Raw genomic sequence first — 26,898 nt, 5'->3', positions numbered from 1 at the left:
CTGTTTCTTATTTCAATCGTAAAGGATGAAAGATACCTCATAGGCCATTATAATAGTAATAAATAATACTTTACTTGTTTAATAAATTGGCCTACACTTAATTCTACTTTGCCACTGAGGTGTATGGCAAAAAAACAAATGAAGGTTTAACTACGTATAGTACGACACAACTTAGATGTAGCATCGGGAAAATTCGTAAAACCGATCACATCCGAATTGAGTACGCTAGCCCAAATTATCAATATTTATTTCTCACGCGAATATGATCTTTACACACAAACGTATGAACTTGTAATATTATATGATCTAATATATTCGTCAATTTAGCATGTCGATTTATATTCAGTTGTTTTCTCAGGTCGAACTGACGCGAGAATCTATAGCGACGAATAGCGTTGAATAGCGCGATAGGGAGCTATTTCTATAGGTCGTGTAAATCGGCAGTAATCGGTTTTATATTCCTTTTCCGATGCTACATCTAATTTGTGTCATACTATACAATTATCACGATCATAACATACAAGTAAGGCATAACTCATAAGATCTCATATAATCATTCACTCTCTTCAGCACGTAACGTTGACATATCTATGTGTCTGTACATAAGTTCAGTAGCATGCTTGTGTGTGTCTGTGGACAGTTTCTATCAGCGATACCGTGACGTGACGGCGCGTATAAAGGCATCGTCGTGTCCATCTATACCGCCGCTGCCGCAGTCGACGTTGGCGTCGATCGAGCTAAGGAAAAAAAATCAGGAGGCTACTAACAATGCGACAGAGAGTACTAACGAAGATATTCAGACCAGGTGCTGCGACGTTACTGTTTGCGTTGGTTTCGGATTTGTTTAATGTACAAAATCGTTATGAGTCACCGTGCAAATGTGTAAAAAATCACTTAAGATCTATATATTCTCTTGTCACAAACGTCAAAAACTTTCTTTAGACCTACTTTCATTTTGTTATCCACTTTGTTAAATATATTATGTTAAACATTTTATATTGTAATCTTTGTGGCCATAGTCTTCATGTAATTTAAAAAAAAACTGTACAAATATAATCTGTATACGCTGTTGATTACAAATAAATAAATAAGATAATTTGAGTCACCTACGACTCAATTACAAATAGTTACTTGCGATATAGATCTGCATGCAACTAAAATTATGAAGTTGCAACAATATTTGCATATTATGATTTGCATATTCATCCACAAATTCTGCAATTATATCTTTTATTTATCTTTATTTATTTTTTGCATCTCAATGAGATATATATAGGCATATAGATAGTGGGATTAGTTTAAATGTCAAAAAGAATAATATAACATTATCCAAATTGGAAACCAATGCGAATGCACATTTTAACCCATCAATTTTAATTTTCTTTACAAAAAACTTCATTTACTACTGATATCCTAATATACTTTGTCCTTGATGATAATAATCAATAGCTTTTAGCCAGCAGTGTTGCAGTTATTATACATATTAGAATTTGTTTGATACTTAATAAAATATTTTTCAAATACTCGTAACTGAGACGGTTTTTGTTGTTTATGTGTAGGATCAGTTCATCTGAAAGAAGGGAAAGGGATGCTAATACGTGGAACATTCCATCGACCACCAGCGCCACAGCAAACACGACAAACTCGACAACCACGCAAACTATTAGAAGGTACATCACTTTATATTAGTCTTAATTGTAAAAGTAATCACAATACTCTTTACTTTACTTACTAACATCGAGTACCCCATGATGTATTAACATTAATATTGCAGTGAATCATATTTATTATAAAACATTTTTGAGGTCTTATACTTACTTTTATAAGGTCTTTATAATTCAAAGACAGTAAGAGTTAATACATACGAATCTTAGATTTACATATTTTGCTATGTTATGCGTTACAAAAAATTGTAAAATGTTTTTTTTTTCTTTAACAAAGACAACGTTTTACTACTTAACTTTTTAATTGAATCCACTTTGATTTTACTACTTACAAAATACAATTTTAACATATTGTTGAAAAATAACTTAATTTTACACATTATTTTGAATTTGTCCATGAACTTTACTTGTTTTTGGACCAGCCTGTAGGTAGGTAGGGTAGGTACCAGCCACTTTCATACATTTTACATTCTACCGCCAACGTAATACTTAGCATTGTTGTGTTCCGGTAGAAGAGTGAGTGAGCCATTATAAGTATAGGCACAAGGGACGTAACATCTTAGATTCTAAGGTTGGTCGTACATTGGTGATGTAATATATATTTAATAATTGTTACAGCACTAATGTGTGTGGGCTTTAGTGACCGCTTTCTATGAGATGGTTAATTTGCCCGTCTGCCAACCTATATCTTAAAAAAAGTAATTACAATTCAAGGTCACAGTCGTTTGCTTATCTTAACTCTTCCTGCCATTGAAATGGGCACATGTGGTAGGGTTTTAATGATGTACAACTGTACTGCTAATGTTAATAGATAGACACACAGAAATAAAACTAATTGCAGTGGCTAGTTTACTCTTTGATGAAAGATCATAATCATATTAAATAACTTTAATTTGTTGAATTTAAACAAGGTATTTTGTTCCATGTTATATTGAAATATGGAATTATTTATTTTTAATATTAAGGTTTGGTTTTTTAATCGTCTGTTAACTTTGTTCGAAGAACACTTGAGATTTTAACAAGTTTTCTAAACGTCAATTATCAAGAATAATACAAATGTACTTATATATTATAGTTATAAAGTTTAATAAATATTTTTGGTGAAGGGTATTTGTAGGTAATAAAGTTCACGCTTACTAATATATTGAGATGAGTTCAGGTTATATATAGATACATATATAAGTTGAAGATGTAGTCTGTACAATAAAATACATATAAAACGTTGACCTGATTAAATTGTTATTATATAAATTGTTTTAAAATATAAAATTTATTTTGGTTATCTTGTTCTAATTCGACATTAATGAGTTCATACAGAAGGAACAGAATTTCTCGTCCATTAAGACTGTTGTCATTACTGTAATAGACTTAATTAATCTTAATAATCGTGGAATAAACTGGTCGAATATATCAAAATTGACTGCCTCACTATATTATAAAGCGTGTAACTTGTAAATAAGTAAATTGAATATTATATTATGCGTTAAGTAGCGGTTACACTTAGCGATCTTGGTGTGTTTTGTTATTAATTAGTGGTTGTGTATACAACAGCTCCTCGGAGAGCGTAGAGTCGAACAGTAGCAATTCAACACCGAGCTCAACAACGCCCACCAAACTGTCGCCTGGAAACATATTCAAGAATTTCTTCAAGTACCAACGATATTGTAGCTTGATTAGATTGTTGTTTGGACAAGGGATCCCATACCGTTACGAATATTAATATTCCAACTTTTCCACCGTTGATTATGTAAAGAGATAAATCCTTTATTCTATTCCAATAGAAATTACTCGATGAGTAGGACTAGTTGAGTATATACGTGAACTGAATATTCTCTTGTCCAAATAAACAAGTTTGTGTGTGGAGTTTTTTATAGCGCTTCGTCTTTTAGTCTGCTCGAATGATTTATTTGCGGATTATTGAATATTATTATTATTTATTGAGCATGAATGTGAAAATCAATAATATGAAATAAATTTTGTTTACAATATTCATATAATGATATATATTTATATTATGTTTTTGCATGGTTTTTTTTTAATTATATAGTAGAACGTAGATGAAACTAGCTTTTGTGTATTTAACCCGTTTGGTGTACGTGGCGAGTCTGTGACAGAATGATGTTATTATAGGTCGTTTGTGCCTCCGGTGCGAGATGAGGAAAGCGAGACACAGAGGAAGGCTCACGCGAAACGCGTCCGCGAAACGCGACGTTCGACGCAGGGTGTTACACTCGACGAGATCAAATCAGCCGAGCAGTTAGTTAAGAAGAAAGCGGGGAACGGAACGACGGACACACACTCGCCCGCCAGCATCAAGAAACCGGACGATATCACATCTGTAAATACGGATACCACTGCAGTATGTATCTTGTGCTTTTAGCCTTTGAAGGGGTGAAGTATACATTAATCGGTTCGATATAGGTGATAGAAAGAAATACATTATTTGCATCTTTTTTTTTTCTTGTAAATAATAAGTAACAATGTACATAAGTTTTTAATGAATTATTTCATTTAGGTATTAGACAAGTTCAGCAGATCAAACGATGACATCGAATTTCATGTTTTGCTTGTCTCGTGTCATATATGAACTAAACTAGTTAACTAAAATTGTTACCCAAAACATAAAGTACTGATATGTTTGATTTGTCTAAGTATACTCGACACCTGTACATAGATTGCGTTTGATTTATACAGTAACTTTCTCCATGTAGTTCACTACTCTCCAACGGTTTTACCGTGAACAGGCTGTTGTTACATTAGACCATCATAATCTTGCACAATGTCAAAATTAATGCTATGTTATTATTGTGCAAAGTACGCCCCAAAAGTAACCAACAATGACCAGTATTGGAATACAAATATAATTTGTATACATACATATAAGTATGTTTTGCACCGTTTGAGGGTAGTTTTTATTCAACTCTATTGGTCCATATTTGTTCATGTGTGATAATAATACGTACATCACTGTACCACTGTCACGTTTATAATACATGTTATAAAAATATACATAACATACACAACACATTTGTATAAAAATATATTATTAAGAATAATTCAAGTATATTTTAATTTAGTTTCGATTTTATCAATGGGTTTTATTTCATTATGTGATTATGCCGTGGCAATTGTAATGTTTCGCGTCGTTTTACGGTATAATAATAATAATAATAATAACTCTTTATTGTACACACACACTAAAAAATAAATTTTACATTCAATAACACAATATATGAAAAAAAAAGGTATACGGTATGGGTATCGTAGGCTCGCAGCGCTGTGGGCGGCGGGGACGTCGCTGTGACGTTAGCGCTGGCGTGCGCGACCGCGACAGCGACCGCTACCATCGCGGCCATCAGTGAGCGACGCCCCTCGTGGCGGCTGCGGCTCGACCCCACTAATAAGGTCTCATAGGCCCCACGATACGACCATACACGACTATCAATTGCTGTTCTCTGATATACGGACCACAGATTCATAATGTTGCCGACGGTGTTGCCAGATCATAAATATTAAGATACATTTGATGAATTCGAATTATATTTTTTGTTAATTTGAAATTGATATTCAGTTGAAATAAAATTAATAACTAATTAATAATATAAATAATTAATATATATAATTCAAGTCATATTATAAATATATTTAAATTTGTGACAAAATTGATAGTCGTGTTTCCGCCACACGGGTCCTAAATCATATCGGTACTCGCGCATGGTGTGAAAATGATACAGGGCATTACGAAATTGATGTTGTCCACGTTCGGCACTCGGTGTTACATCATTTACAAATACTCGGATTATAAGACAAAACACATTAGGAGCAAGTTGAACATAGTGAAGCAACAAAATCGAATACAAAAGTAAATGGGAATTCCCACTAATAATGACGCGTCCCGACGTCTCTACGTCTCGACGCTAAAGTTATTTTATTTTTCAATTTTTAAGTATTTATAAATTATGAGCCGAGATGGTGCAGTGGTTGGAACGCGTGCGTCTTAACCGATGTTTTCGGGTTCAAACCCAGGCAAGCACCACTGAATATTCATGTGCTTAATTTGTGTTTACAATTCATCTCGTGTTCGGCGGTGAAGGAAAACATCGTGAGGAAACTTGCATGTGTCTCATAGAAATTCTGCCATATGTGTATTCCACTAAGCATTGGAGCATCGTGGTAGAATATGCCCCGATCCTTTTCAAAGGGAGAGGAGGCTCTTAGCCCAGCGTTGAGAAAATTTACAGGCTGTTGATGTTGATAGTAAATTCTTAATTACTTCACTAGTTACTGGGACCCTGCGATTCCTTTTCATTTTGTATTCGCTTTTTTCGCTTCTCGTCTTCACAGTTCATGTTCAACTCGATCGTATGTCTTTTGTTTTATAATCTGAGCGTAAAGAGTTTTGAATGTCGAATCATAGCAAATAATACTTTGTACAAATTTTCAATATTCCCGAAAGGACACTCGTAAGGTAAAGGACATGCGTATAATAATTGTGGATATCAGTTATAATTCAACATTCGAAACGTATTTTGTTTATGCTAAGTGGTCAATCGTATCTACGTATATTGTACTTTCATTTACATTATATATTTTTTTAATTGTTTGTCGATCCAGCATGTATCGTTAGTTTTTTGTTTTAATTCGACGTTCTTGCATATTAGCGTAATCTGTATGATTTGCAAAAATGGTTTTAAAAACATTAATATATCATGAAAAAATTTAGTTCATTTTTAAAACCATTTACGTAATCATTCCTCGTCGTTATCGTTCATTCTTAACACATAATTACTAATAATCTCTCCGTCAGTTTGTATATACGTCCTTGAACGTGCATTGAACATCGATAATACATGTATCCATCATAGCATGTCAGTGTGTGCACTAATTGTATGTATATGTGCTTTATATGTGTGTGGTAAATAGATTTATCTTCCTCTCGTAGTTCTCCAAATAAAAGGGTGAATAACGGATATGCTGTTTGTAAATGCTATGTGCAATGAAAATAAACTATGGAATCGTAACGGAATGTAACTGAATGACTACTGAACGGATTATTTGATGCGGAGTACAGCCTTGTTTTTATTTGTTTGGTTTGTATGGACTGGTTACGAAAATCATAAGAATGCTCGCTAGCACTTGAGACCATCCATTCTAATTTTAAAATAATTTTAATACATTTAATTGATAATAGCATTCTTATAAGTTAACGATTTACGATTATTGTAACAGTTCGAACTGGAGGACGCCGGACGGTCGTCACCGCGAACGACGGCACCCGCAGCGGAGGCGACAGTCACGTTGCCACTGCGTCGTCCACCGACAGCCTTTACCGTTGGCACTACCACCACCACCACGACTACTACCAACTCCAACACAAACTCGCCAACTAAAGAAGAGAGTCGGGCTGGTATGTTGGGATATGTCTTTAGTTTTCTATACACTATATCTGACGAGTTGAGATGGCCCAGTGGTTAGAACGCGTGCATCTTAACCGATGATTGCGGGTTCAAACCCAGGCAAGCACCGCTGATTCATGTGCTTAAATTGTCTTTATAATTCATCTCGTGCTCAGCGGTGAAGGAAAACATCGTGAGGAAACCTGCATGTGACAAATTTCATAGAAATTCTGCCACGTGTGTATTCCATCAACGCGCATTGGAACAACGTGGTGGAATATGTTCCAAACCTTCTCCTCAAAGGGAGAGGAGGCCACAGGCTGTTGTTGTTGTTTGTTGTTTCTATACCTTTCACCATTTACTAAAGATAATTTACGAATGTATTTTTTATGTATACGCTGGGTTTAATAGTGGTTTTTATTTTATTCAGGGGAAGAAGAAAAGGAACGCGAAAGCAGTTCGGAGAGTAAGTCGTCGTCGTCGCCGGCGAGCACGCAAGCGGCGCTCAACGTGATCCAGCGCAGGCGACGACCGAAGCGACGTTCCACTGGAGTCGGCCATGTTGATATGGACGTGAGTAATTAAACGAACTTAGTCACACACCCTGTATACGAATTAGCTTGAGTATACAGCTTTAGTTGTTACAAGCAGAGTCGGATTTAAAGATCTGGGGACACTCGAGTAATTAAACGACCTAATCCAAACATCCTGTTTACGAATTAACTTGAGTATACAGCTTTAGTTGTTACAAGCAGAGTCGGATTTAAAGGTCTGGGGACACTCGAGTAATTAAACGACCTAATCCAAACATCCTGTATACGAATTAACTTGAGTATACAGCTTTAGTTGTTACAAGCAGAGTCGGATTTAAAGGTCTGGGGACACTCGAGTAATTAAACGACCTAATCCAAACATCCTGTATACGAATTAACTTGAGTATACAGCTTTAGTTGTTACAAGCAGAGTCGGATTTAAAGGTCTGAAGGCCCCCGGGCCACAAAGCAGTGGGGGCCCTAGACAAACAGAAGTGTGAACAACCTAATAATTATATTATCATGATTTAATTACTTTTTCATTTCAATCACTAAGCTGTGATTTATTTACTTGTATCGTTAACTTTTAAAATATTAAATAATAATAAAATATGGCCCGCAATTGCCCCGGTTGCCCTCCCCTAAATACGGCCTGGTTACAAGAATTCCTTGATTAATTTACCGCTTGGTGGTAGGGCTTTGTGTAAGCCCGTCTGCGTAGGTACCACCCACTCATCAGTTATTCTACCGCCAAATTACAGTACTCAGTATTGTTGTGTTCCGGTTTTGAATGGTGAGTGAGCCAGTGTAACTACAGGCACAAGGGACATAACATCTTAGTTCCCAAGGTTGGTGCATATGCTCGTCCACAAACCTGTACCATAAAAAAAAATTATATCATATTTTTCTTTATTTTAAACAATCTTTGCAAACATAACGGTTTTGTTATGTGACAATAAATGTAGATACGCAAAATATGAGTAAATAATAAGTAGCGTGTAGAAATGCTTGAATTTATTAGTTTTCTTACCCTATGTGTGTGGCTCACATGTTTTCATTTATATACGTACTTAGAGAATTTTTCCTATTAATATGTTATTTTGACATTTTTTTTTGCTAATTAACTTCGAGTTCTATAATTCAATTGTTTTAATATTTTCCCTCTTTGTATTTTGTCAGTATAATTACGACGCGTTTGATATATGCAATTATACAAATGTTTTCGTAATTTTTTGCTTTATAAAACATTAAATTTTATTTCAAAACCGTATTAGATTAAATAGTCAATGTGTCATATTCTCGATTTACTTGTCCGGTGCCCTAGAAGGAACTGTATCATAATTGTCAAGTTTCCTTACATAGTTTCGGGAAAATAGCCGTGACTCATGCGTGCGTGGGTTGGGATGGCGCACGAACTCCAAAGTTGAACTGTATGTGATGGATGTGGCGAAATCAGTTTCGAATTTTCAGATTTAAGTTATACATACAACTAGCATGACTATAATATATTTCACTAGCGACCCGCCCCGGCGTCTCACGGGTGCAATACTAATTCTAAATATTCTACAGAATTTGTTTATTTACGACATCACATTGGAAACTTCTAAAATTATCAGTGTTCCTTTATTATATTGTCCATGTATTATATAGAAAAACGTTGTTCTCGAATCATACTATCTATTAAAAAAAACCGCATCAAAATCCGTTGCGTAGTTTCAAATATTAAAGCAAAGAGACATAGGGACAGAGAAAGTGTATTTTATTTATAATATGTAGTGATTACGAAAGTAAAGGTGAGAGCAGAGATGGCAAACACGACTGAATTTACCGAACTAATTTGTTTATAATGCATCTCATGCTCGGTATTGAAGATAATTACCGTCAGGAAATATTTATCTTATATAACCCGCATTGGAGCAGTGTGGTAGAATATGCCCAAAACCATCTCAAGGTGGAGGTATCCCATCAGTGGGATATTGACAGGCTATTACATAACCTTTATTGAAGTAGTTTTTTTGTCATTAAACAATATTTTTAGTATGTTTCTTTACCGAATAATAATATCCAACATCCTAAACAAGACAAAATTAAACAAACGAAACAAGATTATCATTGCCGAATTCATAAAGTAAAACAACAATGTAGTATTTATACATATCATATTGTTGTTATCTAACATAGCATAAAATAAAGCCGCTTGCCGCTGTCTGACCGGATATATACCCTGATCTTTAAAGTTAAGCAACAGATATTGATGATGTTTTTTTTAAATAAATAGAGTGATTCGAGAGGAAATTTTGGGATTTAATAAATGGACAATATAGTAAAGAAACACTGATCATTTTAGAAGTTTCTAATGTGATATCGTAAATAAACAAATTCTGTAGAAGATTTAGTATCAGTATTGCACCCGTGCGAAGCCGGGGCGGGTCGCTAGTTTCAACGTATTTATTAATAACATTTTGTTGCGTAGTTTCTCATATTCCATTAGCTCGGCTTAGTTGCTAATGATACGATTGTACTTTTAGGACATCGTCAACGACCGCGGCGGGGGCGGCGAAGGTGACGGCGACTCGGAAAACGTTCAGGTGAGCGCTAAACATATATATATAACCGAGAATCTATGTGAAAACCGGCTGCCATGGTATGGACATATTATGAGGAGGAATGAGGACCATGTTGTATGGAAATATTATATAATATACATGGTGGTAGGGCTTTGTGCAAGCCCGTCTGGGTAGGTACCACCCACTCATCATATATTCTACCGCTAAACAACAGTACGCAGTATTGTTGTGTTCCGGTTTGAAGGGTGAGTGAGCCAGTGTAACTACAGGCACAAGGGACGTAGCATCTTAGTTCCCAAGTTTGGTGGCACATTGACGATGTAAGGAACAGCTAATATTTCTTACAGCGTCATTGTCTATGGGTGATGATGACCACTTACCATCAGGTGGCTCATATGGAAGGTCTTGAGCATGGATGTGGCTGGATGTAGAAGTAGAGTACCAAAGAAACGATGGATGGATTGTGTGAAAGATGTAGTTAGAAAGAATGTTACTTTTGAGATGACGTCTGAGAGAGAAGTATGGAAGGAGAAGACATGCTGCGCCAATTCCAAATAAAATTGGTATAATGGCAGGAAGATGAAGAGTGCGAACATATGAATCAACTTTGGATATCGTGACTTTCTACGAAGTTGATCTTAAAAATAAATGAATCACTCCCCTTGGATATAAACGTCAACATTAATTACGTTTGATATTAGCAGTGAAATTATCTTGTTATGTTAATTATAAGAATATCTGTTTCGGCACTCACGATAATATTATTAATATAATTCGGATCAAACGCAGATGTTAGAGTTCTAAAATTATGCAAATTCTAACGATATGTTTATGTAAATTTCGAATATGAAACGACGTTGAGTCTATTTAACCAATACGAACACCATGTATTGGACTGGCAAACGAGTAATCTGATAGTAAATAGTCACCATCGCCCATAGACAACTCTGTAAGAAGTATTAATCCATCCCATATATCGCCAACGCATCACCATTGGGAACTGAGAAGCTATGTTCCTTGTGCCATATTTAGGGTTTACACAACAACAACAGCCTGTAATTCCCACTGCTGGGCTAAAGGCCTCCTCTCCCTTTGAGGAGAATTTTTGGAACATATTCCACCACGCTGTTCCAATGCGGTTTGGTAGAATGCACATGTGGCAGAATTTCTATGAAATTTGTCACATGCAGGTTTTCTCACGATGTTTTCCTTCACCGCTGAGCACGAGATGAATTATAAAGACAAATTAAGCACATGAAACAGCGGTGCTTGCCTGGGTTTGAACCAGCAACCATCGGTTAAGATGCACGCGTTCTAACCACTGGGCCATCTCGACTCAACTCGGGCTTACACGAAAATCGATAAATAACAATCTATGACAATTTTCAAACAATTCGTGTCGTAGAATGTCTATCTGGGAATAATTATAACCTGGGTGCCTTCAAACGAGACGTGAAGAGGCATCTTGCGGGCCGGCATGGCGAGGGTGATTAGTGCAGCTCATGCTTGCTGTGCGTACTAGACGTCTTCGCGTTTGGATTCCATTTCCACTTACCATCAGGTGGAATGAAGTCATATGCCTAACCGGATATTATAAAAAAATATCTAGAAATATAAATTCAATTATAATGTAAATATTAACTTACAAAATTAAACGTAACATGAAAATTTTCTAAAGAATTTTAATTCAAAGTCGTAATAATCGATTACTCTTGTAGTTATAAATTAGCGTCTTGAAATGAGTAATACAGTTGATTGCAGAATATATCTTTGAGAAAAAGCGCTTTCAAAATAACACAATAACATAAATTTAGGTGCTCGTGTGTCTGTCACTTTAATGTTTCGAAAGCTTTATATAACAAGATATTGTATTTTGTTTTGCAAGCAAATGAAAATGTTCATATGCCTTTATATAAGACCAAATTAATTATTCTATTCATATAAGAAATTTGTAAAATACTTTAAAGTATCTGGACGTCATCAAAACGTGGAAACTATTTAATAACAGACATCATAATTGCGTCGTCGGTCTATCTATTGTCGCGTTTAATTGGACGGCTGAAGATTGTGAGGATCGGATTTTGATTTTCGTCGAATCATTGAAAATTACAAGTTGCTAATCAGTAGTAGGGAAGTTAACTTGCTCTCTGAAAGTAAAGTAGTAGATTCTGCGACTAAACTCTCTGTTCACTAATGTTAACCCAATAGATTTTGAAAGATGACGGATTAAAAAGGCAGCTGTATCTGGTTACATACATAGGCAATTTAGTCGGTTAGTCTGCTCATGAAGACGTTATCATAATCGTCGATAGTGTTGCCAGTAAACATCAATATTAAATTAATATTTTTTTATATGTATCAAAAAATTATAAAAAAATTAATTCGGTGTTTATTACACGTAGAAGCAAAAAAAATATCAATCTGATGATTTATTTATATAGTTCAAAAGAAATGAATGCTCCTGGAAGCAAAATATTACGTATGCACCAATTTAGCCACGAGTAGTGATTGCATTGACGTAAGCAAACAAAAGAGCGCGGTATTTTCGGCCGTTACACTGGCCACGACGAACACGTTTGACCAATATACATTAGGGATACACCGTTTTTCTGCCACTATAGCAGATCTAAAAGGGACAAACATGTATACATTTGTATTGCTTGGAAACAAGCTGCGATGCGATATTAATTCTTTGTACTTTCGATAGATAATCGGTTCAGAACCCGTTTCAATACGTACTTATTGATTTATATTTATTTATTATCTGCATTATTTACAGAATAAGAACATCTTAAATTTTAAAGAAATTTATACAATATTTACACTTTCCACCGCTTTCACTGAACACATGTTTAATTGTTTGGACTATTTATAAAAAAAATTGCGTTTAATAAATAAATCAAAACGAATGTCGTGTCGTAATCGACAAATTGGATTGAATCCAGTCGTCTCGGAGTTTTATAAATGTCTCATGAATAAGGACGCGGTTGTCGCTGTGTAGTATACCTCTGACACATCGAGTCTCATTGTTACTGCACACGTGTGTTCCTCTTTACAGCAGCACAGCGGTATAAAGTGTGCCACACACACACACACACATACACACACACACATACACACACATGCATTCATACATACATGCACACACACATACACACGTCGAACCCGACGAAATTCGATAATATTAACACGGTTAATGTATTATGAGTTAATGTTCCATCGTAATAACAATATTCTAAAACTAGATTGTATATTTAGCTCAAATTTAAACTCTGTCGGTGTTCTGGTGTACGTCTATTCGCGTTTGAAAGAAAAACATTTTGTTATTCTTACTTATTGAACCTTTGAAGAACGTTATTATATATATTCAAGTTTTTGAAATAACTTCCCGAAATTATCGTATGTTATTACGTAAATAAATATTTATCATAACGTAAATATATCTCAAATACTATCTACTTTAAGATAACTAACAGAAATTATATTTTCGTATATTTGAATTTATAATAAATTAATATCAAAACGGTTCGTATTATATACTGCCTTATTTGAAAATATAAATTGCGTGGAAGATTTTGTAGATTTGTATTCAAGTTGACGAAAAATATTTTTAAGTTCTTCATAATCTTAGACATAAAAAGATTATCATAGTTATCTTGATTTTTCATGCATATTTTATTTGATTATATATATATATATATATTGTTAAGATAATCAAATTTTTATAATTTCGTCTTCAAATTAAAAATAATTACAGTTTCTTTTGATTTGAAACGTCAGTTCGCATATTAAATATTACAGGTCATATGTTGACGTTTTACAGGCAATGGAAACAATAAAATAATCGTCGAAGCAATAAATAAAAAGAGATTTATCGACAGAGACAATTTGACGAATATGTTTTGTAACTCTCAGTGGTGATAATTTATAATAGCATTATTTATAGGTGTCGTTGCACCGACGTGTGAACAAAGGAGTTGCATTTATATCATCAAATGACGTCATTTCTTAAATTCGAATTTTAAAATATTTTTTTAGTCTATGGTCATTCATTACTAAATATTTTTACTCTACTTTTCTCGTGCAGCGATGAATTTGCCAATGAATATTGTTAAACCTTTATTGTTATCTATGGTAAAGTTTGATGGAAGTATTTCTGAATTGTTATAATAAATAAATACTCATAGTTAATCTACCGCAAAACAGATGGCTATTTGTGTAATTAAAGTCGCAGAGAGACGTAACATCTTAGATATACTAGGTGGCCAGTTTTGTAATTTGTTATGAAAAAAATATATATATAAATATTACGTCATTTTTATTGTTTTGTTTCAGTTAAAAATAATGGTCCAAATCCAATTCTTTAGGAATTTGCTAAAGAATCTGTTGTGTTTTTATTTGGATTTGTTGTAATTTATCCGAGTATTTATAAAAGATTATACAAAAGTGAAGAAATAAAAATGAACATCTTTCGAGTGGTCTTAATTGAATCCATGTCATAATTTATTTATATCGTTTGTTCTCCTTGATATGCGTATTCCTTGACCGCTAACCGCAACCTTATTTCTTAACTAACGATGAATAAACGACATAATAACTATCAAAGTCTAGTTGATATTTATCTGATAACAATTCACAGAAGGTAATGAGATTCCTACAGTTTGTTAACGTTCTTTTATATGAAAAAAATAGATCCTTCGTTCTTTTTTCTATAACATTACATTACGTGAATAGCATAGATTCACTTAGCACGAGAGCACAGTGTGATGAAAGTTATTAAATAATTTATATACGAACAATCATTAAAATTACTTAAATAAAAATGGATTAAGTTGTATGGAAAACATGCCACAAGTAGCGGGCGGTACTGGTACGGTTTGTAAATACGAGTACATACGTGTGTAAATGGGCTTTGTGCAAGCTCGTCTGGGTAGGTACCACCCACTCACCAGTTATCCTACCGCCAAATAACAGTACTCAGTATTGTTGTGTTCCGATTTGAAGGGTGAGTGAGCCAGTGTAACTGCAGGCACAAGTGACATAACATCTTAGTTACTAAGGTTGGTGGCGCATTGACGATGTAAGGAATAGTTAATAATTCTTACCAGGTGGCCCATATGCTCGTCCGCCAACCTATACCATAAAAAAATTATCAAAGGAATAAAGTATTGTGTAATATATTTTTTGGGTTTTAGATTTCGCGATAGTTAATAAAATGTATTATTTCAAATTGACCTTCTAAATGATAGCAGTTTTTCTAAAATAATTTGCGATATCACATCGAGTATATTTAACGTATCTTCTCGATATAATCTACGTTCCGAACCAACACTATAACAAGACTATTCAAAGGTGCTCTTGTGGGCTTACTTGAATCTTATCTATATTAATGTTATAAAGGTGAAAGAAACTCTTGTCTATCGCCCTTTCACGACCAAATCAACGAACCTAATTTGATGAACATTGGCATGACAAGAACCCCAAGAGTCGAGATGGCCCAGTGGTTAGAATGCGTGAATATTAACCGATAATTGCGGGTTCAAACCCAGGCAAGCACCGCTGATTCATGTGCTTAATTTCTCTTTATAATTCATCTCGTGCTCAGCGGTGAAGGAAAAACATCGCTAGGAAATCTGCATGTGACAAATTTCATAGAAATTCTGCCACAAGTGTATTCCAACAACCCGCATTGGAACAGCGTTGTGGAATATGTTCCAAACCTTCTCCTCAAAGGGAGACGAGGCCTTTAGCCCAGCAGTGGGAATTCACAGGCTATTGTTGTTGTTTGTTGTTGTTGAACTCTAAGAAGGGACGTAGGTTTTTTTACCTGATACATGGCAACTAATACCCTAAACCGCTAGCAAAGCCGTTGGCGACTGCTAGTAAAGATTATTTTGATATATTTTTTATGAAAAACATTTGGTTTATTATTTGATTCCGTTGTAACGGAAGTATTTTATTATGTTCTGACGTAAAGTTTTTTCGTCTACGCAATGAAAGCTAGTTTCGGTGTCGCCCACGAAAACTGTGATCTACTACTATGTGTGTCACACCAGTTTTATAAGATGTTAGTAGAACACGATTTAGGTATTGTTTTATGCTATTTTAGTTTAAATAAATAATCATGTCAAATAACTATGTTATATTTTAATTTTAATAATATATGGTATAGTAGCCCATGATAACGCAATACAAATAGTGCTTTATATAGTAGTTTTCAATACTGTATATTTCTTTTGCATAAAATTGTGAATTTCTTCCATACACACAAACACACAGATACATAAGTAATTTTATTGTCCTCTCGAATCAGAAGCAAAATAAAGTGATACATATTGCTTTATATTCTTGAATTAATGTCGTAAATTAGGATGACTCAAAATAAATATGATTAAAAATGATAATGAACTCTCTACTGGAACTAAAATTCGACCTATTTCTTTTAACTGACTCTTTAATCGATGTTTCGTAGTCTGTACAAAAATAAAGTCTTTTGTAAGACCGTTTCACAACTATTTCTGTGGATTTCGAATGCATCGTTGAAAATTCCAGTCAGCCACATTAAGAGCTAAGTTAGTATTTGGGTCAACGGAATTCTAAACCAGAGCTCCGTAAACTTGAAAATAGAATTTTATTTTCGTGTGGATAGAGGTGTCTTTTATCGATATTTTTATGAACGTTTAACAACGAATAATTATAGGTTACATCTGTTTTTGTTGTTATTGTTTAAAAATGTAACGAAATAATTATTTTGTTCTTCTAAAGTTTTCTTCGTATGAGTTTCGTATAAGGAGATCGGATGACTATACTTGTGATTATTATTTATGTTTGATGTGATTTATGAAGTTTATCTGCGCAAAGCGCTACCGTTTATTTTTAGCGCATGCGTACCTGCACGAGCGGGGCGGGCGCACGCATTAACGACAAAGTATGACCTTCGTTTCCCATGCTGGTACTGAGGGGAAACTATTAATGATCGACATTAGGTAGTTAATTATAGAAACGTTTGTATATGTACGTTATGTCATGTCACAATCGAGGTAGGACTTGTACTCGCGCTTAGCTTGTTGACGACGGCGGCTTTGTTATATTTACAGGTGATGACTTTCTCACGTGTTCACTTGAATATAGCCCTCTCGTCTGATCTTTTTAGTACGTCACGGGCGTCTCGCTCGCACTATCTATGAACCACTGTTTTGTGTGGGAGTTAACAATATTTTCACATCGTGTAGATTTATAAGTCTCGGGAAACAGTCAGTGTGTTTTGAAATCGCGCTACGATCACTCGTTTTTTTCGTATTCAAACGTGCGATTGACATGTGAACGAAGATGAGTCGGAAACAGGACAGATACTCGTCGCGACCGCGCAGTCTCACCTCGCACTACGGGTCTTCTCCGAGCATGCTCAGCTCCATGATCGGCGGACAGTATAATCCGTATTCGAACAATTACTCGAATTCGTATGGTTCGGGTTCATACAGAAACTACAACCCTTATACGGTTGGCTTGGGCCGACCCTCGAATTTAAGCATATACGGCGGTACGAGTTCGGGATATGGAGGTGTATATTTAAGTGGAGCATCATTGGGATCGTTAAATTTGATGACGCCTGTGTTAAAAAAATTAGATAAAAAGTTGTTAGCGAGCCAAAAGAACTTTAAACCGAAACCGGTGCCGTTATTGCCAGTTAAAGTTGCGCCTGAAGCGCCCGTAGAGGCACCGGCTCAGGCAGTGGAGCCCAGCACGCCGCCAGTGAGGCCAGAAAGGAAATCGCGATCTCTGAGCCGGAGTGATCTCAACAAAGAGCGATCGCGGTCGCTCACCGATCTCGACTCTGTGTCAGGACTCAATTCCCGCTCCCTGAGTCTTAACTCAGTTGCATCAGATGGTTATTGTGTATGTTTTTTATTAATACTATCTAATATTAATGTAACAAAGATAATATAAATACAAACTAAGACGAGGTGTAATATATCATGGTGTGAGCCAATTAGTTGTATCTTAATTACTGAATGAATAAAACAGTAATTAATATTGTTTCTATCGAGGGCATACATTCATAGTAATAATGATTAATTCGATTAATTGTTAAGTATATTTTTGATCATGATTGCCAATTTATAATAAGATAAATTAACAATTGTAAGCGTTGTAAGTAAACTCACGTGTTATCAAGCATCAGGATGCATTCCTTAGTAACGTCTCTTAGAACAACTTGTTTTCCCTTAAATTAATATTGAAAAATTGAAAATTAATATTGAATGTTCATTCTCGCACATAAAATATTTGTTTATTTTTTTAAATGACGATAACTCATATAATTATTTGTATGAAATATCCGCATGTCCAACTGCGTAGAAGTTATGTGTTGTACACGTGTACGCATAAGCCCAAGCGCACTTTGGTTCCGCACTTTCATAGTTTCTTAGTCCAATGTGAACGTTAATTGACAAACTCAAGAGTTCAAGAGGCAGCCAAGACCATCAGTTATGTATGATATTGTAGGCATCTGAAATATTGACGCTATTATTGAAAATTTGATGTCGAACAGGGAGGCAGTATCATACCATATTTAAACAAGAAATAGATCGCCTCCACTCAACAGAGACGCATATTATTTTATTTGTGTATTTTAACGTCTATATGACAATGACGAATATGAGATGAAAGTATGTTATTAATAGAATGTTGTTGAGATTTTTTGCTTAAATATTCGTATTTAGATGTTGAAAATATGCTAAGCGATTTTGATAATTATGTATTGGTAAAACTTTCAATTGTTAAAGCGTTTTTGTGTTAGCATAATAAGATTGTGATTGCTCGACAAAATACTTTTATGCTTACGTTATATATACACGGATGGAGATAAATGAGTTTTAAGTTTGTGAATATTTTTATTTGCGACTGACGCAGTAACTTCTATCCTGATAGTAGGTACATCTGCACCGGGATATTCCTCGTTATTAACAACAATGATTATAAACATGTTGATAATGTTCAATCGAAACTATCAAAACTACAACTAATTTCTCCAATTAGAATCTCCTATTAATTCGATGGATAAAAATTTAACTTTATCTGTATTTATATAAGTAAGGAAATGTTTTGTTTTTATGCACTGAAAAGTAACTACAATACAATCATAAATATACATAAAAATATATTACAAGATGCGTCGCGATCGGAGAAGGTTTTACTGTTTAATACAACGCAGGAACTATTTTTTCTTGTATTTAAAATAATGTGAATATTTTTTAAATATAGCCAGTATTTTTTTTGTTTTTCAGTCTGGTAGCGAACGGACTGAGGATGGCGAGGAACGCGACTATAAAGCCCTCTACGAAGCGTCGCAGATTGAAGTGCGGCGCCTGCGGGCACTTCTCTCGACTTCGGAGCAGCAGTTGCGCGACGCACGGGCGACCATCACGAGGCTCTCACAAGTGGTATGAAAACGAAAACTGTACAAATCGCTACCGTTCAAATAGAATAGCGAATGTTTCATCGTGTGAATACTGTAGATATTTCATTGTTTGTATATTTGTGGAATGTTTTTTATTATTACGTTTTCTCTATTATTATTTTCTTTATGTGTACTATGCCTATTGAAAAGAGACTTAAGCGTGGACTAGCTTAGCGTTCACATATTTTAATAAGAAACTTTTTTCGTTCTTTTCAATAATAGAGTTGTAACATAATTAATATGTATCTCGAAATGGCTGGACTTGTGTATGTAAAGTGTACATGTTTGGCGCGTGGACCACGACCGTGAATCTCGCAGCCAGCATCTTCGTACATACGTGTCCCTATTTAAAAGCGCTTGACTAATCCCCGCCCACAGCGCGGCCACTAATTACGTACGCAGATGTCGTTTGACAGATTGGCTCGAGTTTATACCATTTCGAACTGTTTGTTTATCTATCCATCAAAACTGTTTTGATGCGAACGCTCGTCAGTTTATAATGAATGTGTTTAATTAAATAACATTTAAAGAGTTATATTTTATGTCATGTCATGATCATAAATGCATGGAATGGTTATTTTGCAGCGGCGAATTTTGAATCGATGTCTAGTCTGTCTATAATAATTGCTACTTGTGGATAGTCATTTGTTGTTCAAAAATTTCGATATTGTTGTGTTGTAGCAAGCTTTGCGATTTCAATGATTTGTTTAAAGTGTCTTTTCAAATAAAAAATACTGTGCTTTGCGGGTTACTTGGCCACCAGAGGATAGTTTCGATCCAAAGTGAATCGTAATATCGTTATGGAACGTCTTAAAAAAATGAAAGACATGTAGATGTATGTATGTTCACGTGGTTCTGTATAAATTATAATTATTGACTTCAGGTTAAAACTTGTTCGTTCGTGAACATTTTGAGAGTTGAATCGAGTGAATTTCGTTATTATATTATAAAAGTATTAATAAAATTCGTTTTTGTTGTCGTTGCAAAAATTCATCAAACATAAAATACTTTCTTGGAAACGTTTCTTGTAAATTCTTCAAGATTGTTTCTTATAAACTTCTTGACATTAGCTCAAAATATTATGAATAAAAATTATAAATGTGGTTATATTTTTAAAAAAGCTTGCTTTACACGCAAAGCAAATTATCAAACCAAGCTAGGCTTTGGATTCAAATTGGAGGAATCTGGACGAAGTGACCCGAAAGCACGGTACGCTAGAAGTATATCTCGTACAACTGTATCATTCTTTACAGAATCAAAATTCGCTTTCTGAGATCGAGAAACGAGAAAAGAGGGCCATGGAAAGAAAATTGTCGGAAATGGAAGAGGAGTTGAAGGTGAGTCTCGATAACGGTCCTATGCAGTAGAACACAAACACGACACTATACAAAGATTCCAAGACGAAACTTCGATTTGAAATAACCATACGATCTGACAGCTTCAAGTGTGTTTAGTTGTACACGGCGGACATCAAGATGGCGCTAGTGTCGCCGCCTCAGTGACATGACGTGTTATAATTTTCGTGTTCGTTTTGTAGCAATTGCAAAACCTAAAAGCCGAGAACGAAAGGTTGAGAGCCGAGAATCGTGCCCTAACGCGGGTCGTCAGCAAATTGACCAACTCTGCCGCCAAATAGGTAAATGTGTGGCCATACGCTCGGTGGTGGCACTTAGCGGCGTAGTCGGGATCTATTGAAACACACGATCACATTATATATGTATATTGTATATATAAATAGACCAAATAGCGATAGTGTCATAAATCGTAGTACGTATGTAATGTTGAAAATCAATTGCACGTACTAATGTACATAAGGAGTGTAGTACATTATGAGCATTGTCCCATGTTCAGAGACGCGTTCGTCCGACTGCGCCACTCAGTGTAAACACACGCCGCGATCCACGGCACGATCCAAGCCATTGTAATATATTAACCTTGTGCTATGGCGAGCATGTCTTGATACGTATCTAACAAGGTACGACTACTAAACACGAAGCTTTGTTTGGCGTTGCCGGACCACTGCCCGTTGTAATATACCCGACGTTTCAACACTGCAGTAGTTAGTCAGCTGCAAGTATCTATTACGTAATCGTCACATAAATATATTTATATCATTTATTTTGTTAGTCCTATTAAAATATACGATATTAGTTCAATTTGTAATGAAAAAATACTTTTAGAAATGTAACATCGATATTCCTTCAGTGAATTTGAATTCAATGAATTTTTATCACATATAAAAGAGTCGCTTGCAATAACAGCCGAGTTAGTTGTTGTACGTAAGGTGTTGTTTTAATCGTGTTGCATGTGTGTCCCATCCACGACAAAGGAACACGTAACACTTCACATTTGTCATATCGAAGCCCTAGAACGGTTTTATCGTCGCCAGTAATCCTCAGCACAATACTACACCCTATCAGTTTTATTGAAGCTTTGTTAGTTTGAGAGTATAGTAGGGTGATACATTACAGCTTTAGAGTTACAATAATTTATAAATATAATTGTGTTATACTTAGTTTTGCCTAACATGTATCATAATTAAAAACTAAGTCACAATTGAAGTTGTATCAAAGGGTTTAGGTATATTTATACAATGAGTACTTGGGGAGCGATGTCAGCCATGTGTGTTGAACTTGTTTGTGAGGATCTGTATTGCCGATTAGTCTGTAGTGGTTCATCTCCCGCCTGTCTCGTCTCGGTATCGCGACGGATACTCGTAGGCATACATTCTAATACCACCTCAACATACTTTGTAAATATTGTCTTTCTTTTAAAAAGTTTGGTTCTTCCGTCCATTTATTCGATTGATTTAATAAATGTTTGCTCTTACCTTTTATGTAGTCCATAACTCCATTAGTTAATTGACTTGAAATCCCATTTTTAATCCAAATATTAATTTACGATCTTGGAATTTAGTATTACTGAAAAATTTTTAAATAAGAAACAATAATGGATTGTTTATTTCGACTTTTCCGAGTTATTTCAAGTATTGGATGTCAAATCAAACATGTTTTGTTGAATAATTTTCTTTATGTAATAATTTGTAATTAATTTTCAGTTCCAGCAAGCGCTTCAAATTGAGAATCAGAGATTGAAGGATGAAAACGGAGCCTTGATTAGAGTGATCAGCAAACTGTCTAAGTGAGGGTTGGACGCTGAGGCCCCGAGGCCTGTGTTGTAGTTGTAGCGGTTCACACATACACTTTCCTAAAAACTATAATAGTTTGTATATAACCTTTGGGAACCTTGATCGTGAGATGTAGTCAAATCACTGCGAATATTTTGGCTGGAATATTTTAGAGACACTTTTCTTGTGTGTATCTGTAAGCAGTTCAGAGCAACGCGAACAATGCTCTCCTTCCAATTAACACGGATTTTCTTTTTTGTATTACTCGCGTACTTTCAGCATTCGTTTGCAAGTAAATAATTATTAATATATTTTTATCCATTATGTGCTTTAACGATGTTCATACGATCATAATACTTTTACCGACTTAAAATTGAACTATATTGACTGTTATATGGATCTGAATATTAGATGTACAGTACAAGTTAACACTGCAAACGTAATACTTTGAGTTCGCGATAAAACTCAGCCTAGGAAGGACAGCAGAGGAAATGGACGCGCTAAAATATTATAATACTTCGTACAGAATTAAACTTTTTATGATTTCTAAAGCCACACTCAAATTAAATAAACGGGCCTACTAGCCATAAGTCTTACTTATTTCAAAAAGGCAGCCAGTACTTAAAGATGAAGTGAATTATGTAATGTTTTAATTCTGAACCGGTGTCTGCGACTTCAACAAATGAATGTATGATGTTTATTGTCAAGTTGTTCCCGAGGTAGACTTTGTGTTGATATTTGATATATTCCTAAACGACGTAAGTGTAAAGTAGGTTAGCAGTGAAACTTTTATAGAGGGCCTGTCGCCCGTCATTATATTATTATTTAGTTATATGTATCTCGAATTAAATATATATTTATACATAAAATGACATGTATAGTTGGTTTTATAAGCAATAGTAATGAAATAATTGGAAATGTGATATATCGACTTTTACTAAACTTTGAATGCAATTTGTAGTTTTTTTTTCTTATATAGAAGAAGTATAATCATTTTTTCATATACTTTACGTAATTTATCCGTGTGGAGTATTGTTCATTATTAATATACGCAAGTTTGGTCAACATTTTTGTCTGTCGGTTTAGCGTAACTTGCACTTTATTGTATTGTATTAGAAATTCTATGTAATGTAATAAATTTTTATAAACAAGTAACGATGAATGTTATTGAGCTTTTATATTTAAAATAATTTATTCGGATTAACAAATAAATGTTACAGATGTGAATTAATTATTTTTATTGATGTATCGAATAATTATGTATGTAATGTATTCGTTCGTTGGGGGCCTTCGTGACGCAGTCGGTCCGGGCCGGTCGAGTCGCCGAGTCCTAGGGCTTCGTTATAAATCTAGCAATGTGTCCAATCGTTGTGTATGAGATTTTTAAATTTCCTCAAATATTACAAATAATGAACGAAATTTAAAAATCGAAACACATTGCGTCGAAATGAAATTGTTTTTTGTAAACTATTTTTACAAAATTCAATACTCCTTTTTTTATAATCCTTAAATTTTTTGTTCATTAAAGTTTTTATTTATTTCCAGAGGTAAAAGTTAAACAAAATAAATATGTTCATTGATTTATTTGTTCTTTTTTTTATTTTTGTTACCTGTTATTATTATTTATGTATATTTACAATGATATCGAGCGTTTATTTGTTTATAAATGATATCGCTCGTGTGGCATTTCCGTAAGTGCCTTAAGTTTTGTGTTCTACAGAACGGGAGCCCTTATACAGGGCTCCGTCCTTACATTGATAATTGTAGAAAATTTGTTTTATTTGTTAGTAAGTGGGCTTCCATATTAATAATCGGTAAAATAAACGTTTCGGCACTCAGGTCTTTTATATACTTTATATATATTTCACTGTAATTTACACTTGACGAAAAAAATTAAATTATGAAATACATAACACGCCCATATAGAATTGTTCGTTGAGCAAAATTTAGTTGTAGATTAATCTGCCGCTATTAATGAAATAGTATTCATACAAAAATGAAGTTGTATCAATACGTAATTATCTTTTTCTTATTTATGTAAAATTAATAAATATCTTTGATTTTAAATTTTTAATAAATATAAGAAGAGTAACTTGATAGTAACGTAACTGACAAAAATATTCAACACTAAATTCGTTATTTCTTGTAGTAGAAAATAATATAATTCGTATTGTTTTATTTATTTATTGGCTAAAATGCGACGTATAATAAAAGGTATTTTGGTTCAATCTTTATATCTATAACAATGATCTTGTATTGTTTCAACTCACGGCTATTCAAACATACATTTTAATATTATCTTTTAACTGGCAACATTTCGTATATCACTGGTATTGCCACCTGAAATATCAAATACTCCGAGGATAATCGTTTGTACCATTAATCATATTATTAATATGACGGTAAAAAATAATAGTAGCATATACATAACAATTCATATTTTGAAATTAAATGTAAGCGTCATTTTTGCATTATACATATCATTAAAATTCAATATATCTGTGTCTATATCTGTCTGTATTAGTTTCCCATATTTATTTAATGTTATTATAGCTTTTATCGTTAAAGAGTAGGCTTCAATTTTTTTACAGTATTTTATTTCATTTCACCCTCATTTTATTATGACGACCTTCGTGGTCGAGTGGTGTGTACACCGGTTTTAACGGGTACACCACTCCGAGATCCCGGGTTCGATTCCCGGCCGAGTCAATGTAGATTATCATTAGTTTTCTATGTTGCCTTGGGTCTGGGTGTTTGTAGTACCGTCGTTTCTTCTGATTTTCTATAACACAAGAGCTTTAGCTACTTACGTTGGGATCAGAGTAATGTATGTCATGTTGTCTCATATTTATTTATTACTTTATTACCCACTTTCATATTGACATATGTGTTTAGCAAATCAAAACTATTCCTGTGTCGTTAAATTTCGCACATGAATCGTACACAATACAAACATATATACATAATTGTATTATATTTACCAACACATAATAGCTTGTACATATATTTTTTCATAATAAGTACTTTCTTTACTACATGACGATATGTCATTAGTTGTTATCTGTCCTGTTCTGTAGAGTTGACATGATTTGGTTTCCTACTTCTTAAAAGAAGCATATTAATTAACGATTTGTAGTCTATAAGGTTTATATAAGACTTTGTCACTTTATTTAACGTTTGTTTATTACATATGATTGTTATATTGACTACGTTAGCTATGATTGTTTATGTGTTTCTTATAAATTAAATATCCGTATCATGACCTTTACTCGATTCAGTCTTTATTTATAAAAATCTTTTGTCAGAAGTATTCAAGCAATGATTTACATAACTACAATAATTTTTAGTGAAATTTAATATGGATATATTTTTTCCAAATTAATTGTACAATTATTATTATTTTAGGAATTATTGATTATTAGCTTACGGCTATAAATAAAAGTGACATTTTTCTAAAAAACATTTTGAAAATTAAAAAGAAAAGTTATTTAATTATTAAGAGGCATACAGGTATTACGTCCTGGTCACGAAATGCAATGTAGGGAATATTAACGCGACGCGAACGGCGATCTTGCGACCGAAACATAAGTACGGAAAAGTTATCATGAATTGCAAAGGCGACGTGACGTCCGTAGGAATAAATAAGAGCCAAAACGAGAAAAAATGATTAATGTTTATTGCAAAAAAATGTAGATTTCTTTTAAAATTACATTTATATATATGGTTCTTCCGTTATTTGTAATTTAAACATTTTTTTTTTATATTTAAATTCTTAGATTTTTATATATTTTCAATTGAAAGTATTCGATCTATGAAATGTACATTTTTGTGCACCCGGTGATGACGTCAGTGACGTACCGGTACCGTTTGAAAAATAAACGTCTCTAGAAATTTTACCTTTCTTGAAACACCCAAAATATTTTATTTATACTATAATTAATAAGAAGGCAAATAAAACGAGCGTGTGCGAATTAGAGTTTGCGAGATTTGTAAGAAGCAATACGAAGTCCATAGATATTATCACAGATATGATCTTGTTGTATATTCAATAAACATGTATTTAAGAGGTAAAGATGTAACTGTCGTATTAGATGTCCACCAATATCTGTTAAATAAAATATATTGTACAAGAAAACAACTACTTTATAATT

The 26,898-nt window shown here is 34.1% G+C and overlaps 1 protein-coding gene across 8 annotated transcripts in view; it reads left to right on the top strand.

Moving 5' to 3' along the window:
• LOC124542885 (protein phosphatase 1 regulatory subunit 12A) overlaps positions 1-24,331 on the top strand; it is a 44,300-nt gene extending 19,969 nt beyond the window's left edge. For 2 of the 8 annotated variants that reach the window (XM_047120777.1, XM_047120776.1), the window contains exons 9-20: positions 641-805; positions 1,560-1,670; positions 3,216-3,314; positions 3,795-4,023; positions 4,932-5,069; positions 6,894-7,071; positions 7,491-7,633; positions 10,122-10,181; positions 19,448-19,603; positions 20,874-20,957; positions 21,158-21,256; positions 22,679-24,331. In XM_047120777.1, the coding sequence (XP_046976733.1) occupies positions 641-805; positions 1,560-1,670; positions 3,216-3,314; positions 3,795-4,023; positions 4,932-5,069; positions 6,894-7,071; positions 7,491-7,633; positions 10,122-10,181; positions 19,448-19,603; positions 20,874-20,957; positions 21,158-21,256 (1,462 nt within the window). In that variant the 3' untranslated portion in view covers positions 22,679-24,331. The remainder of the gene's footprint in view (positions 1-640; positions 806-1,559; positions 1,671-3,215; positions 3,315-3,794; positions 4,024-4,931; positions 5,070-6,893; positions 7,072-7,490; positions 7,634-10,121; positions 10,182-19,447; positions 19,604-20,873; positions 20,958-21,157; positions 21,257-22,678) is intronic. The other 6 variants (XM_047120781.1, XM_047120779.1, XM_047120780.1 and 3 more) reach the window with 6 other exon arrangements.
• The last annotated feature ends 2,567 nt before the right edge of the window (positions 24,332-26,898 follow it).

This window comes from Vanessa cardui, chromosome Z (assembly GCF_905220365.1).
Source record: "Vanessa cardui chromosome Z, ilVanCard2.1, whole genome shotgun sequence".
In the NCBI taxonomy this organism is placed as follows: Eukaryota; Metazoa; Arthropoda; class Insecta; order Lepidoptera; family Nymphalidae; genus Vanessa; species Vanessa cardui.
The sequence above is the reverse complement of the archived record's forward strand: the minus strand, read 5'-3'. Positions and strand labels throughout refer to the sequence as shown.